General features: G+C 40.0%; 1 protein-coding gene across 1 annotated transcript in view; it reads left to right on the forward strand.

Moving 5' to 3' along the window:
* PAXIP1 (PAX interacting protein 1) overlaps positions 1 to 12,503 on the forward strand; it is a 24,722-nt gene extending 12,219 nt beyond the window's left edge. The window contains exons 11-21 of the mRNA XM_060280913.1: positions 880 to 1,001; positions 2,019 to 2,203; positions 2,598 to 2,641; positions 3,349 to 3,416; positions 4,413 to 4,515; positions 5,470 to 5,638; positions 6,438 to 6,538; positions 9,038 to 9,172; positions 9,263 to 9,338; positions 11,251 to 11,310; positions 12,104 to 12,503. Coding sequence (XP_060136896.1) covers positions 880 to 1,001; positions 2,019 to 2,203; positions 2,598 to 2,641; positions 3,349 to 3,416; positions 4,413 to 4,515; positions 5,470 to 5,638; positions 6,438 to 6,538; positions 9,038 to 9,172; positions 9,263 to 9,338; positions 11,251 to 11,310; positions 12,104 to 12,120 — 1,080 coding nt within the window. The 3' untranslated portion in view covers positions 12,121 to 12,503. The remainder of the gene's footprint in view (positions 1 to 879; positions 1,002 to 2,018; positions 2,204 to 2,597; positions 2,642 to 3,348; positions 3,417 to 4,412; positions 4,516 to 5,469; positions 5,639 to 6,437; positions 6,539 to 9,037; positions 9,173 to 9,262; positions 9,339 to 11,250; positions 11,311 to 12,103) is intronic.
* The last annotated feature ends 3,623 nt before the right edge of the window (positions 12,504 to 16,126 follow it).

Raw genomic sequence — 16,126 nt, forward strand, 5'->3', positions numbered from 1 at the left:
GGCTAAAAAGCAGTATGAAAAGATTTAGATACAGTGGTACCTCGGTTTATGAACACAATTGGTTCCGGAAGTCTGTTCATAAACTGAAGCGTTCATAAACTGAAGCGAACTTTTCCATTGAAAGTAATGGAAAGTGGATTAATCCGTTCCAGAGTACTTAAACTGAAGCGTTCATAAACTGAAGCGAACTTTCCCATTGAAAGTAATGGAAAGTGGATTAATCCGTTCCAGACGGGTCCGCGGAGTACTTAAACTGAAGCGTTCATAAACTGAAGCATGGGTGTAATTGGTTCCGGAAGTCTGTTCATAAACTGAAGCGTTCATAAACCGAAGCGAACTTTCCCATTGAAAGTAATGGAAAATGAATTAATCCGTTCCAGATGGGTCCATGGTGTTCATAAACCGAAAATTCATAAACCGAGGTGTTCATAAACCGAGGTTCCACTGTAAATAGAAAAATGTCTGGCTGCAGTTATGTGTCCACATTTTGAGAATGAGAAGAGTTACTATTTCATAGCATACTTCAAATTAACTGAAGACTTGGGAAGAAAAGGTTACCCATAGTATTAGTTACAGGTAGGTAGCCGTGTGGGTCTGATGTAGTCGAAACAAAATAAAAAAATTCCTTCCAGTAGCACCTTAGAGACCAACTAAGTTTGTCATTGGTATGAGCTTTCGTGTGCATGCACACTTCTTCAGATACACACCCATAGTATGTACTTAAAGAATAGGACACTTTTGGAAGGCATTGAAAGGTGGGCAAAGAGACACATACTGTACTACAAATGACCAAGAGAGATTTACAACTTTTTCTGATAGCATTTATTTAAAATTTCTGTTTACTCATATTTCTGATGGTTGAATAATCTTCTGTTCCAGATAATCTCAGTGACAGGTTTTGTTGATAGTGACAGAGATGATCTTAAGCTGATGGCCTACCTCTCAGGTGCAAAGTACACAGGCTATCTTTGTCGCAGCAACACAGTTCTCATCTGTAAAGAGTAAGTGGCTTATATTTTGATTTTTGTTATTAACCATGATATATAAATAATATTGTTACAATTTGTGAAAATATTAGTGAGTATAAAATTATAAGCTGAATAGAGAAGTTAATACATTCTAAAAAAAATTATCCCAATTGGTATCTATTGTTTTAAACACATTACATATACAGTGGTACCTCGCAAGACGAATGCCTCGCGCAACGAAAAACTCTCAAGACGAAAGCGTCTTGCAAAACGCGGCCATAGAATGGTGGCAAAGGAAGATCAGCTGTCAGTGCGGGAAGCTGACAGCTGATCTTCCTTTGCCTTCTTTCCGCGCTACAGCTGGTTCCCTGGGGTTTGCCAAGGCAGGCGGCGACAAGCCCCGGCAAGCAGCCCCCGCCGCGCTTCGGCTCTGTCCCCCGGAGCCGAAGAGCGGTGGGTGCTGCTTGCCAGGGCTTCTCGCCGCCTGCCTTCCCCGGGCCAAGGGGAAGGCAGGCGGCAACAGCCCCCGCACCATTGCGCTTTGGCTCCGGGGGATGGAGGGCGAGCGCAGCGGGGGGGGAGCAGGAGAAAGTGCGTGGCGGCTGCTGCGCTGAGGGGGCTGATCCAGGCCGGCCGGAGGGCGAGCGCCGCACGCTTTCTCCTGCTCGCCCCATGCGCTGCGCTCACCCTTGGGGCGGCCCGGGATTGGCTGCCTCAGCGTCACCGCCACCAAGGCGAGTGGGAGAAAGCCCATAGTAACGCATTAAGTTTCAATGCATTCCCATGGGAAACCGCAATTCGCAAGATGATTTTTTTGTAAAACGAATTGACCCGTGGAACGAATTAAATTCGCCTTGTGAGGTACCACTATATATAATGGTTCCATAAATTGGTTTTATATGTACAATGGTTTTAAATTTTTATTTATGCAACTGTTCTATATAAGTTTTTATTGTAAATGGCTTTGGGATGCCTCATGGGAAGCGATTCATAAATGAAAATAAATAAGATGTTTAGTATTATTTGTGTCTCTTTTCCCTCTGTAACAAGGCCAACTGGCTTAAAGTATGAGAAAGCCAAAGAGTGGAGGATACCATGTGTTAATGCACAATGGCTCTGTGATATATTACTTGGAAATTTTGAAGCACTGCGGCAAATACAGCACAATCGATACACAGTATTCAATCTTCAAGAACCACTTGCTCCTAATCAACATTTGGTTTTAAACCTTCTTGGTAAGAAGAGTTTCCAGACATACAGCATAGCAAATGTTAGTCTTCTGCAGTAAAGAAATAAATGAATAAATAAATAAAACTTGTTGCTCAGACTTACGAACTTTGCATGGCTTGGGACATGTCAGTATGGCTGTTGCTTGGGTTTCTGATTTACTGTTCTAAGCAAGCAAGGTTTACTCAAAAGGAAGCCCCATAGGAAATGACATTCATTCCTTTTAAAGTCTTTTAGGATTGCACCGCTAGAACATTTGTGCAAAACTGGAAGCAACACATCCCACTTTGAGGGGATGTTCCATGCACACTGTCAGACTGTGTGTGTAATTAGTGTGGTGGAGTGTGAAGAAAATATATGTCCTCATGTCAAAACTTGTTCTTTCCTGTTCACTGTTCCCAGAGGCTTGGAGAGTTCCACTAAAAGTATCATCAGAACTTCTAATGGTATGTGGACTTGGTAATAATTTATTTACTTTAACTGCTATTTCAGTGGGAACATCATAAATCTGTTTGGAGAAAGGAATATAAATCCTTAAAAGATTCATTTGTTTAAGATACACTTATGCTGTCCTTTGTTTAAAATTGATTCCAGGGCAGTTAACATAAGAGTAAAGAATCCAATTTTAAAAATAAATATGATTTGCTATTTAAATGTTCTTTGAACATGTTTGGATTTTTGCAGAAGTGTATTAGCAATACAAGTTTGACAAGAGTGACAAGTGAAAACTTCAGAAGTTCTTATGGCTGCATTGGGGTGGTGGGAGTACATACATTTGGGGCTGTGGCTTTTCTCATGCTAAACTATATGTGACGTTGACACCAGGCCGTATCTTGAACAACCTTCAGTTTTGATACTGCTTTCTGTTGACAATTTCTATTATAATTATTTGATGACTGGTGAAGCATATAAGGTTGTGTAGTGTGCACACACAAAAACTAATTAAAATATTATCTGAACCCTCCCCCAAAATAGACCTTTTAAACTGCATCTAGGGTTCTATGCTGAGGCATTAAGTGTGCTAAATCTGCTTTTATTTTAATTACTATGGCTAAAAAGATTTTGCTGTGAAATAGTAAATAATTATTAGAGGGAAAGTGTGTGTGTGTGTGTGTGTGTGTGTGCTTATATATTTCTATATTATTTGTTGTAGGGTTTGAGATTACCATTAAAACCAAAGCAAAATGAATCAGTAATTCAACCGTCAAGCAAGCGGCCAAGGTGAGAGAGTGGCCATTCTCCAATGTGTCACATTCTTAGTCTATTAAATAACATTATTAAAACTACTGCTAAAACTTCTGGAAATCTCCGTCTGGAGTGGCAAACTGCAATCCTAAGGGACAAATGCAGCCTTTTGGGCCCCCCTGTCTCAGGACTCTCTCAGCGCTTCTCAAACTTGTGTTCCCAGCTGTTGTTGGACTACAACATAGTTTGAGAAATACTGACTAGTCTATATTGCCTTCCTAGTTCTCCACCTTGCTTTGCACCTTCCTTGTGTTCTTTTGCCTGGGTGGAATGCACTCTTAAACTATGATGAGGTCTTTTGCTTACATTGATGGAAGATCAAGAAATTTGTACTGTATGTGTGTAGAAACCTTTGGGCTGGACCTTTGTGTGTACTTTGCAAAGGTAAGAGTTGTACCTGTGGCTCCACCCACTTTTGCCTCTGGCCCATTCAACACGAGCATGTTGATCTCTGAAGGTGAGAGAATGCCCTTCGTGGCCTGAAAAAGGTTCCCTGGCCCCACTATATTATGGTATCATTCTGCTGATGATTATTTAGAGAGACACTTGTGCTGTGGGAAGTGAACAGTTTGGAGGGAGGAGGGAGGGTGCAAACTAAGTCAAAGTATAAAAATTCCTTCCAGCACCGTAGAGACCAACTAAGTTTGTTATTGTTATGAGCTTTTGTGTGCATTCACACTTCTTCAGATACACTGAAACAGAAGTCACCAGACCCTTATATATAGACAAAGTATGTAAGAAAACATGAACCTTGAAATAATGCCATACATAGGCACTTAAGAGATAAAATATTCTACAAAAGATTGCTGCACCAGCTAAATCCAAACAAAAGTTGTATATGGTGTGTTTCTACACACTTCATGGACCTTCTCTACATTTAGATATTAATTAGGAAAACAGTATATCAAAATTGTGTTGAATTTTAAATCCAAAAATACTCTGTTTTGTATTAACAGTATTTTGTATTTGTAGAATTGAAGACTTGCCAACTCCTACTAAAAACGTGACACCAGAATTGACACCAGTAGTGCTCTTCACGGGATTTGAGCCTTCCCAGGTGCATCAGTACATCAAGGTGACTTTCCTCAGTCTTAACAGAACAAACACTTTTGTAACATTTTTCTCTACTGAAAGCCCTGCAAAATATTATAAAATGTTTGTCTTGTGATTCTATACCTCTGGTGGCCCATTCATGCAAGCAAGTTATCAGTTGCTGCAACAAAACATACATGTATGAAACTCTCTTAGATCTACTATATAGTCTTGTAGAGAAACCTAAATCATCATAAGAGCCTGCAGGATCAGACCAAAGGCCTATCTTGGGGGTTGCTAGTGAGGGGTACATGTGTCTAGAGACCTCTTCTGGCACCCACAGGGTTTCCTCCCCTCACCCCCTCATTCTGAAATTAGGCTTGAACGTAGTGTTCTGTTGTAACTCATAGAACAGGTTGTGGTGTGTGTTTAGTCTTGGTGTTTGTATGGTGCCCATGGCAATTTATTTAGTTTGCAAATCTATCAAGAGGCCCCCCAAATTTGACAATTCTTTAGCCTATCTGATCTAGTATTCTGTTCTTTGGTCTAATTTAACAGGACTCTTCTTTGGCTTCTGGTTGCTAGACTATATGGTATATCTGGGGGTAGTTTCGCACAATTACGTTTGCTGCTAATGTAATAGCATAAAAGACATCAGAGGTGTGGCATCACAGACATAGGCTTTATCACCTTACAGCAGCCTTTCTCAACCTGGGGTCCCCAGATGTTCTTGAACTACAGCTGCCACCATCCCTGACCAGTGGCCATGCTGGCTAGGTATGATGGGAGTTGTAGTCTGACAATACACAAGGTTGAGAAAGGCTGCCTTACATTCTTTTTCAGTGGAGCTGGTTCATGTGCTTGGTTACTGGTCATCAAATGTACATTAATTATGTGTATGCTTGTGTGAACTAGGCTTAGTTTATCTTGCTTTTAGTTTGATTGAACTATTATGATGTGGCTGGAGGCTATAACCCTTTTTGATTACAATTTTCAGAAACTCTACATTCTTGGAGGTGAAGTAGCAGAATCTGCCCAGAAATGCACTCACTTAATAGCGAGTAAAGTGACACGTACTGTAAAATTCCTTACAGCTATTTCAGTTGTAAAGCATATAGTAACCCCAGAATGGTTGGAAGAGTGTTTCAAGGGCCAGAAGTTTATAGGTAAGTAATTCTTAAAGTTTGTCAGTATAAGTGATATAAAGTCTCTCCTTTAAAACACAAAAATGAAGCATGCGCAAAATAGTGCCCTTCTTGCTGTTAAGCAGGGGAACAACACTGAAACAATCAAATAATTTTTTTTGAAATAGAAGTTTCCCCTGTGACCAGGGGAGTGAGCCAAATAAGAGGGTTAATGCCCTCCTAGTTCTGTGTATTTTACTTGTAGGTACAGTTTACAATAAGCAGTGCTTATTATTTTACAAAAAAATATTATTGTTAATTTATTACGCCACCCATCTGACTGGGTTGCCCCATCCACTCTGGGCAGCTCCCAATATCCATCTTTATGGCTATGCATGTAGAACTTTAACATCTCTCGTTGCATTTTTTATGAGTGATTTCTTTTTCTACATTTTCAGTGGTTTTAAAAGTAGTTCCCCTTCACTCAGCAATTTTCAAGTGTTAAATTTTTAAATATAAAATCAAAGCAAGTACTTAACTCCAGCTTCTTATATTGAGTTGTGCTGCTTAATTTAAGGGACCCAAGCAATTCTTAAAATTAAGCTATTGATTTTTAAAAGAAGACAATCACTAGCTGCCCCATTGGCATCTTCCTTATTGATGAAACTTATGGTGGGGCAACTGAATCTAAATGCCCAAACTAAAGTAGTAGTATCTGATATGATAGTCTATAAATTCATAAATTATTTTTTTCTGATAACAGATTATTTTCTCAGGAGTAGATGCTTGCATCTTTTTGTATTATGAATAGTGACAGTTACATATTTTTTCTCTATTTTAGAAGAGCAAAACTACATACTCAGGGATGCAGAAGCTGAAGTTCTTTTCTGTTTCAGCTTAGAAGAATCTCTAAAGAAAGCACAGGAGACACCGCTCTTCAAGGTACATAGTTTTTTAAAAGTGAACCAAGTGTTTAAACATGAGTGTTATCATCGTGTGGCGCTGTGGGTTAAACCACAGAGCCTAGGGCTTGCTGATCAGAAGGTCGGCGGTTCGAATCCCTGCAATGGGGTGAGCTCCCCTTGCTCAGTCCCAGCTCCTGCCCGCCTAGCAGTTCGAAAGCACATCAAAATGCAAGTTGATAAATAGGGACCGCTCCGGCGGGAAGGTAAACTGCGTTTCCGTGCGGTGCTGTGGTTCGCCAGAAGCAGCTTTGTCATGCTGGCCACATGACCCAGAAGCTGTCTGCGGACAAACGCTGGCTCCCTCAGCCTATAGAGCGAGATGAACGCTGCAACCCCAGAGTTGGACATGACTGGACCTGATGGTCAGGGGCCCCTTTACCTTCACCTATGCTAGTATTTCCAACTACTTTTAGCTTTTATTTTGAAATATAAGTAATTCAGTATAACTAAATATTGTAGACTGGATTCCACTGAGGCATCACACCAAAAGCTTGGTTGTGTCTTCCAGACAAAATCATAATTTAGAATCATGCATGTGCTTTCATTTCCCATCTGCTTTGTAAGTTGGCTTATAGCAGTGTCTGCAAACAGAATGATCACTTTTAACTGCCACCATGATTTGCAAATGCAATTCAAATCATGACATGGGAATATGGTTTGCTAGCCAATTACAAACTGGTTTATCAGTGCAAAAGTCAGCATAATTCTTCCTTCACCATAATTTGGCAGGTTTTCTGAATTGACTGTCTTTGAGAAGTACTTCGCCTGTAAATGACTTGTTATATTATTATTTATTTAGAGCCTTAGTACCCCTCTATTCAGCCAAAAAGTCTCCCAGAGTAGCTTACATACAATGAATTAAAACAAGACAGTCCCTGCCTGGAGGCTTACAGTCTAAAAAATGATAGTCAAGGGAAAAGGCACAGGGAGGGAAGAAGAAGAAAAACAAACAAACTCTGGGATCAGTTCTTAAACAGTTGTGGAGCTAGTTCTTGGATTTGTAGAAGCAAGAGTAAAACTTTATGTAATTTATAAAACTCCCAGCACATGTGGTATCTACACCAGCATCCTTTGTTATATTTGTCACTTCAGCTAGTTCCTCACTGTCCTGGAACGTAACAATTTTTTTTTATTATTGGCTTTGGTAGGGGAAGAAATGGGAGCTTATCCATGTCGCCTCCATCCCTTTCTGTAGTTCCCAAGGACATTGTTCTCTCCTGTTATCTATCTTTCCTCTTTATGTGATTCTTTGCAATCTGGTTTTGACTCTGTGTCCTTTTGGAACTGACTTAATCTTTGATATTGGCAACCATCCGCATCTCTTTTCTTCTTTTAGTTTTCTCAAATCTCCAAAACCTTTGGTTTTATTCCTGCTTCTCAGTCCTTTTCAAGATCACTATTTCTTGCTACATAGTTGTTGGTTATTTTTCTCCTCTAGTTCAGAATCTTGACAGTTCTTTTAGCTTTTTCTATTTTCCTATGTCCAGGTGATTATCAAGCCTCTTGTATTCAGCTAATAAATCTATAATTTTGTAATTATGGTCTAAAGCTCAGCTCTTTGTTACCCAGTGAAACATCATTTTGAGAATGGCAACTAAGGTTTGACATTCATAATTTAAAAGTAATATTTCAAATTATGAAATTGCCAAAACATCATACCATCATGCATTAACTCTTTGCAGATAATGGAGAGTATTTATGCCTGACCATTTTAATGCTTTTCCTTCTGTAATTTAAAAACATTCCATTTAATGAATGACTGTCCTTGTAGAACAGAAATAATCTGTCAACCATGTTGTTTTATACTGCAGTTTGTGCAGGGAACCTAGAGACAGGCTGATTCTCTTCCTTTGTTAAAAATTATAACTGAAAGATCCACTGAAACTTGGTTGTTATTCTGTTTATTGATGCCTCTTTTTACATTACTGATGACATAGCTATGTACTTTCTATTTTAAGCAAACATTTGGAAGCAGATGGTAAAGTAAGAACTTGCTATAGGTTCCTCTGTAAACATAGTCTGATTTATTCATAATTCAAATGTGCTTTTCTTATATAGACAATACCAAAATTTAATTCCATTATATTATCTCCCCTATATTAATTATTGCAACATTCTTGTCCCCTCACCCACCCACTTCTGCTTCTAAGTGTTCTTCTACTTGAGTACAGTGTATAAAAACTATGGGGTGGGGCTGCCTTGAGATTTTGTAGAAATAGCAAGTCAGAACCTTCTTCCTCCCTTGTAGAAGAAATTAGCAAGGTATCCATGGCGAACATCAGCTTAAGGGGGAAAAATGATAACATTAGAGAAGAGGCAGGACAGGGTGAGAAGTTAATATACCACAAAATGGAATGCTAATTGACAGGAAGTGAACAGCCCACACTGGTACCTGCTCAGTGACATAGTGGTCAGTGTCACAGATGCAGACATACAGATAGATGTGTTTTGTGTTTCATAAATGTTTTGATTTTAGGGAAAGTACTTCTATATTACACCTGGAATTTGCCCTAGCCTTTCCACTATGAAATCTATTGTGGAATGTGCAGGAGGAAAGGTATTGACCAAACAACCTTCTTTCCGAAAGCTCATGGAACACAAGCAAAACAAAGTGAGTGTGATCTTGATTGATTTTCTAACATCTTTCTGCTTAGAAAATGTGTCCATTTGAGCTGACTCAATTTCACTATTTTTAATACAGAGCTTATCAGAGATTATTCTGATTTCTTGCGAAAATGATCTTCACTTATGTCGAGAATATTTTGCCAGAGGCATAGGTATGTGTTCTTTATACTTGTAACAATGTTTAACAATGCAACATGGCACCAACACTTTAAGGAAAGAAATGTATCACAATCTAATAGTTTGGTTATACAGTGGTACCTCGACATCTGAATGACTCGACTTCCGAAGTCGGCAAACCCAGAAGTCTTTGACAACCAAAGACTTCGACTTACGAAGAGCGCCGTGGAACGGACCGTCTTCGTAAGTCGAGGTACCACTGTAGTTGAAATATATATCAAATCCTGGATGTATGGGCTTGTGGGAGATTTTATACACAATGGGCTTTTGCATAGTTTTAGGAAAAAAACACCTTTTGCTAGGGGTGGGTATCAGGTTCAGATAAATCCCAATGCAAAATGTTGGAGGTGAAACAGGATTTGTCAAACAGAATCAGCAGGAATCAAAATCAAGACCCCTGAAAGTTTCATTCCATTGTGATTCATTATTTGAATCGGTGCTGTTAAATCTAGTGCTCTGTTTTGTCCCCATTAACTATAATAGAGAATCTAAAAAGGGGCTATATTTCCCCCCCTTTTCACTTGCTGATGAAATTTGCAGGGAAAGGAAACCTACCAGAGAGTATTAAGACTGTGAACTTCAAGGAAGATCCATTCAGGGTTCTTTGTGCACAGGACTTTTAAATTTTATTTTATTTTTTAGAAGCAGGCGCCCCAAGGGTTGGAGCCTGAGGGGTCTTCAGCCTCACCCCCATTTTTCAAGGAGGGGGGCTGGGCTCCCCCCAAATCCTGTAGCCCACTCTGCCTCCTCCCTGCCGCTGTCACACTGTGGTGAGGAGGCTGAGCACGGCTGTCCCTGCCCCCTCCACGGCCTGCGGCAGGATGTTGGGGGGTGAGGAGCAGTTCGAAATCTGGCTGTGCCTGCTCCTTCCGCGGCCCCTGCCAGTGGCAGGAGGTGGGAGGCAAGGAGCAGACCGAAATCGGGCTGTTCCCGCCACCTCCACGGTCTCCGCCAGCTTCTCTGCCTGCACATGCGGGAGACAGCCGCAGGGCGATTGGCAAGAAAGAAGCCCTTTCTTGCTGCTCGTCCCTCCCGCTTGCAAGAGCAGGCAGAGGAGCTGTCATTGGGAGAGGCACAGCGCAGCTCCTCTCCCTGCCTGTGCGAGAGGCGGCGGGACCAGCAGGTCTCCTCTCTCTCTCCCCCCCCCCCCAAAATGAGTGCGTCTTATGGAGCGAAAAATGCAGTACTCAAAGGGATTGAAATCCAAACCTCTCTGTCAGAATAAAAGATACCCCGTTCACCTGCAAGCTTCCCATTGAGCTTAGTTTCACTTCTGAGAAAATAAAAGTGGTGTCTGTGTGACATAACAGTTAACTTAATGGAATGACTGGGACCACAGTGATATTTGGAAGGCTGGCAACTTGCTGCTCCACCTCAGCCTGCCTTGTTAACAACACAGTCCAACTCAACATGAAAGACAACCTTGAATCACCTCAAATCACATTGTTATTCAGGCTGCACACAGAACCAATGTACACCTGTGGTGTATTTATAGCTTTACATTGAAGATGTCAAACTTGGCACTAGCTCAGCTTAGGAGTGGCCACTTCCATGACTTGTCCAGCTCACCGGCTGCAAATGTGCCCCACTCTGACACAGCTTGCACAGGTCTGTTTCTGGCACCCAACTGCCAAGTATCCCTTGTGCACACTGCCTCTTAATCAGAATGTCAGTCTCCTTGAACATTAATGTTTTAAGAACACACACAAAGCCAGCTTCATGGTTACCTTGAATAAGCGCTGCCTCCGTCTTTCTTAGTTTCAATTGGCAGCTCCTCAATCCAAGTCCTTTCAGTCAAAACATAAACATTAAAAGATCAGTAGCTGCAATTAATTTACTATGGATGTATTGATTAAGTTTTATGTTTCCCCTCCCCTGTATTTGCAGATGTTCACAATGCAGAGTTTGTTTTGACCGGCGTTCTTACTCAGACACTGGATTATGAATCATATCCTTCATATGCTATATAAAATATGATTGTGTTTTCTGTAGTCTATCCTCCCTTAGAGGGAGCAGCTGACAGAGTTCACATAGAAACTCTATATATGGTTAATAAACTAATTCAGGTAAGCTGGTATCACCTTTTACCACGGCATATTTTATTCCCTCTTTGCTCTCACAGGCTCATTTAAGTACAGGTTAATAGTTTTCACCTGTGTTTGCAAATATATTTACAGTGGAACCTCATGTTATGGACAGGATCCGTTCCGGAGGCCTGTCCATAACACGGAACTGACGCAAGCCGAAGTGATACGTCTGCGCACGCATGTGGCGTGATTTAGTGCACGCACGAGCGGCGAAACCCAGAAGTAACCTGTTTCAGTACTTCCTGGTTGCCACGGGACGCAACTTGAAGTATGACTACTGGTTTTTACAGGAAGTTAGAATTGTTTGCTAGGATTCCCTGAAATTAAGGACACATGCTTTTAATATTTTGTTGTGACTGTCCCTTTAATAATGTCTTAATTTATTCTAAAATATGTTGTCTCTTAAAAAAAAGGAATTAACATTTGGATTAAATGTTAAAACACATATATTCTAATCAAAGTATAGCCTGAAAAAATACACATCACAGTGTTCTGTTGTTGAGTGCATATTTACCTAAGAAAGTTGTAAAACCATGTTGATGCGTTAGTCTTAACAGATTCTCTCTCCCCTTATGCTATCATTTTCTTGTAGAAAAAAAATGATTATGGCAATCTGGACATTTCAGCATAGCTTTTTCCTTAACCCAAATATACATATAAATTCACTTGACTGGAAGTAAAAATGCCTTATTGCTGTAGACTCCTTGAATCCTTCCTTCCTTCCAGCTTTTTCAGCCTGTGGATCAGTTGGCACTTCTGGAGTTCTTGTCCCCTTCTTCCCTTGTTTTGCTGAAGGCCAATGAGCAGTTTGAGGCAAGAGAGCAAACGTTAATTGCATCTGTTTAAGATGTGCAGCATTTTATTATTAAAACATAATTAACTATGTTCTTTGTATTATACTAGAGAGAGCTTACTTTTTATATCACAAATTAGTTTTCCTATTTTTTTTAGTTTTCACAACTGTTGGTACTTAACCACACAAAATTGGAATGTAAAGAGAAAGGGCTTGTGGTATGTAAATTATGGAAATAAAATATTTTGTATTTTATTTTATTAAGCTCTGTTTCTTTTATATTACTAATATCCTGGTTTTTGTATAAACATGCTTTTAAATGATGTTTCTTTAAGATTTTGTAGTGGCTCCTTTTCTTTTAAATATTGTGTAATTATGGCACTATGGTAAGAGTAAATTACTCTAAATCATTCTTTCACATGCTGTAAGATAATCTTCCCTTTATTTTACAAGGTATGTTTTAATATTAAAAACCAAGTATTTTAAGCAGAATTTATTGTTAATATTTTGTGTATTTCTACTGAAGTTAGCTTGAACTCATATCTGCTTTGACAATTTTTCTTGAAATACTTTTTAATGAAATAAATATGCAAAAAATGAATTCACAGAACTAAACTCACTCCAAGTGAATTACATTTGCAAAATTATATTGTACTTAATGGAACTAATTATAAATGTTATTTAAAAACTAGCATCAAACTACTGTTTCAGCAAGAACAATGTCTGGTAAGGTGCAGCCAGTTCCAAAGATTCTTTTAAAAAGTGCAACTCCTTCCAGGGATTATCTATGGATCCAATAGCAAATTTCCATTCAGTAATTTTGAGCATTTCAATAATTTGGGTTTGGCAGTTACTGCAGAATTCTTTAATTTATATAGTTTGAAATAGCATTTGTCTTACCTGACAGCATGCCATGTTTTGTGCATTTGTTTCTGAAAATGAAGGGCCATATATGACAAAAAAAAGAACACATGATTCATGTGGAGCAGCTGCAGGTACAAATTCTGGTGGTTTAATGTTTAAACATGGCAGGTGGACACTGAACACTACTGACAGACTTGCAATGCACTTTGAAGACACTGCACTAAATGTTAGCGGAAGTTAGTTGATCTTTTCTCACACACTACATTTTTGCAAGGTACGGAAAATACATACTTTAGCCAACATCTCTTTGTCCGTAACTGCTTTTTAAAGAAACCTCTTCACTGCTGAAACTTGGCAACTAGATCAATGTACCTTTTTTAGACGTCATTGGCACCATAACTTTTGAAGGTGTTTGTACTTGTGTGCTCACACTGGAAAATAGCACAGCCAGAACAGAAAGTACAACAGGTCCACCATCAAGGCATTGGAAATGATTTATAGGAAAAGCATATGGAAATACCTGCTGTCCTTAAAATGAACATGCTTTTCATGTGGCTTTCAGTGATGGTTGCCTCTTCTGCAGCATCTGTGTGTCATATTTCTTGCCTGTAAAACATTTTCCACATTTATGTTCTGTATAATTGCTACACTGAATAGTTTATGTATGTTTATTCTTATAAAAGAGTTTTGGAACACAGCATAAAACCATGTCATTTTTCAGATTCATAAAACATGTGAACCCATTCAGTGCTAAACATCTGGTAGGAACCCACCCTTCTCTCTCTGTTTAAGAAATAGTAAAATGACCACTGTAAAATGGTCATCAGGTAGGTGAAATGTATACAGAACGCAGGCCTTTAAATTTCAGAAATCGGGGTGGGGAAGCAGGGAGTCAAAATGTTCACCACTTGGATTTCCTAAACATGTTGCTGTAACCTCTGTTTCTAGGGGAGGCCCGATGCACTGGACTTGCTTTGTCACACAATTCAGTAAGAGCCACTTAGAACCTAAGAGCCTTTATCTCTTCCCCATCTTTAATCTAATCCACATGGCCCTGTGCCTCGAAGCTACCAGCATGAGTCTGACCAAACTGTGGGAGGCAGTGGAAGACAGGAGTGCCTGGTGTGCTCTGGTCCATGGGGTCATGAAGAGTCGGACACAATTAAACGACTAAACAACTACAATGAGAAAATGTGAACCACAGTTGAATGACCAAATTAACATAATAGAGAACTAATAATGTATTGCCAATTGCTTTGCTTGCACAAATAAAGGTTCCTTATCAGAACTTAAGAAGATCCTGCTGGATCAGGCCAATGGCCCATCTAGTCCAGCATCCTGCTGTCACAGTGGCCAACCAGATGCCTGTAGAAAACCCACAAACACTGCCTGAGCTCAAGAACATTCTCCCTTCCCTTGGTTTTCAGCAGTTGGTATTCAGAAGATTTACTGCCTCCAGCTGTTGGAGGTAGAGCAGAGTCAGTGGCTAGTAACCACCAATAGCTATGAATTTGTCTAATCTTTTAAAGCTGTGCAGTCCTTAATCTCAGGGCTGTGGGTTCAAGCCCCATGTTGAGTGAAAGATTCCTGCACAGCAGAGGGTTGGACAAGAACACTGGATGATCCTCGTGGTCCCTTCTAATTCTATTTATTAAGTTTGACTATGTGCTCCATGAATAAGTACTTCCTTTTATCTGTCCTTGGTTTTGCATCTAGTAGATCTTAAGCACGAAAGCAGCCTTCCATGAGGAAACCCATGAAACATATTTTCCTTTTTAAAGAGCAAATTACATATAAAATTACCTGATACTTGCATTGCCACCATAATAATTTGCATGCTATTTTGCCCAGAGCCTGCTCACAAAATGCTTCAGGGAGGCTAACTTTGCCCTTGCAGCCAGGTTTTCTTAAGAATGTAGATTAAAAATGCATAATTAGTTGCTCATGAAATCCACTTGAATTAATTGATGTAGGTAAAAGTGTGATATTTAATAAATTGCAAATGGATTTAGGCTCTCTATTTCAGTGGTAGAGCTCATCCTCCGCATACAGGTCTCTGCTTCAGTTCCCAACTTCTCCAGGTTAGAGAGAGAATGGCTGCAGTAGTTTTAGTTAATACAACTGGACTTCCAATTCTCACCATTCCCAGCCAGCATGGCCAGTGGTCAGGTGCTAGGTGAGTTTTGGCCCAATATCTGAAGGGCCAAACGTTCCCAACCTCTGGCCAAGGCATTACAGAGCTAGATGTACAAATGGTCTGACTCTGTATGCATAAAACCTTACATAGAAAAGAGCAACAGAAATATGAACAGTCTTTCAAGTTGTGGCTGTTAAGATGGCTTCAGTTTTGAACAGAGTAGCCTAACAGCGTTGATAGGCGCACAAAGTCAGCACCACCAGCCTTCACCACCTGATGTGGCTTAACTGTGACATGCAAAACAGTTCACAAGGGACAAAAATGCAGGAAACAGAGACTATGCACTTAATACTGCTCAATCAACACCATGCCGGGTTTGCTGGTGCAACTATTTCCTTTCAGCAGGAGAGTAAACAGTTCAAAGAAAAGCAACAAATGATCAGTCTTTCCCACTCAGAATGCCAGTTCTCTATATTTTCCAATTTCTCCAAGTGCCCTTATTATGCAGCTAAGAAGAGCAGCAGACACACACAAAGGAGAGGAATCAGCAGACTTGACACCAAGGTTTGCGGAAGGACAAAGTAGTCTTTAAAGGAGCGGGGACTCCAAGAGGGGACCTGAAAACAGCTCAACGAGAACTGAGCCTAGTTTGCATTCTGTGCATGCTGAGCAATGCTGCCGAGGGAAGGGGGGGGGAAGCGATGTGAGCTTTCTAGAGAACCAGATGAAATGCAAGACTTGCCTGGGGGGGTGGGGGGGCTACTAAATAATAAATACAGTAAATAAATAAATAAATAATATTATTATTTCCCCTGCCACTCTGGGCGGCTTCCAACAAACATTAAAATACATCAAATATCACAGATTAAAAACTTCCCTAAA

The sequence above is a fragment of the Zootoca vivipara genome, chromosome 12 (assembly GCF_963506605.1).
Source record: "Zootoca vivipara chromosome 12, rZooViv1.1, whole genome shotgun sequence".
Classification (NCBI taxonomy): Eukaryota; Metazoa; Chordata; class Lepidosauria; order Squamata; family Lacertidae; genus Zootoca; species Zootoca vivipara.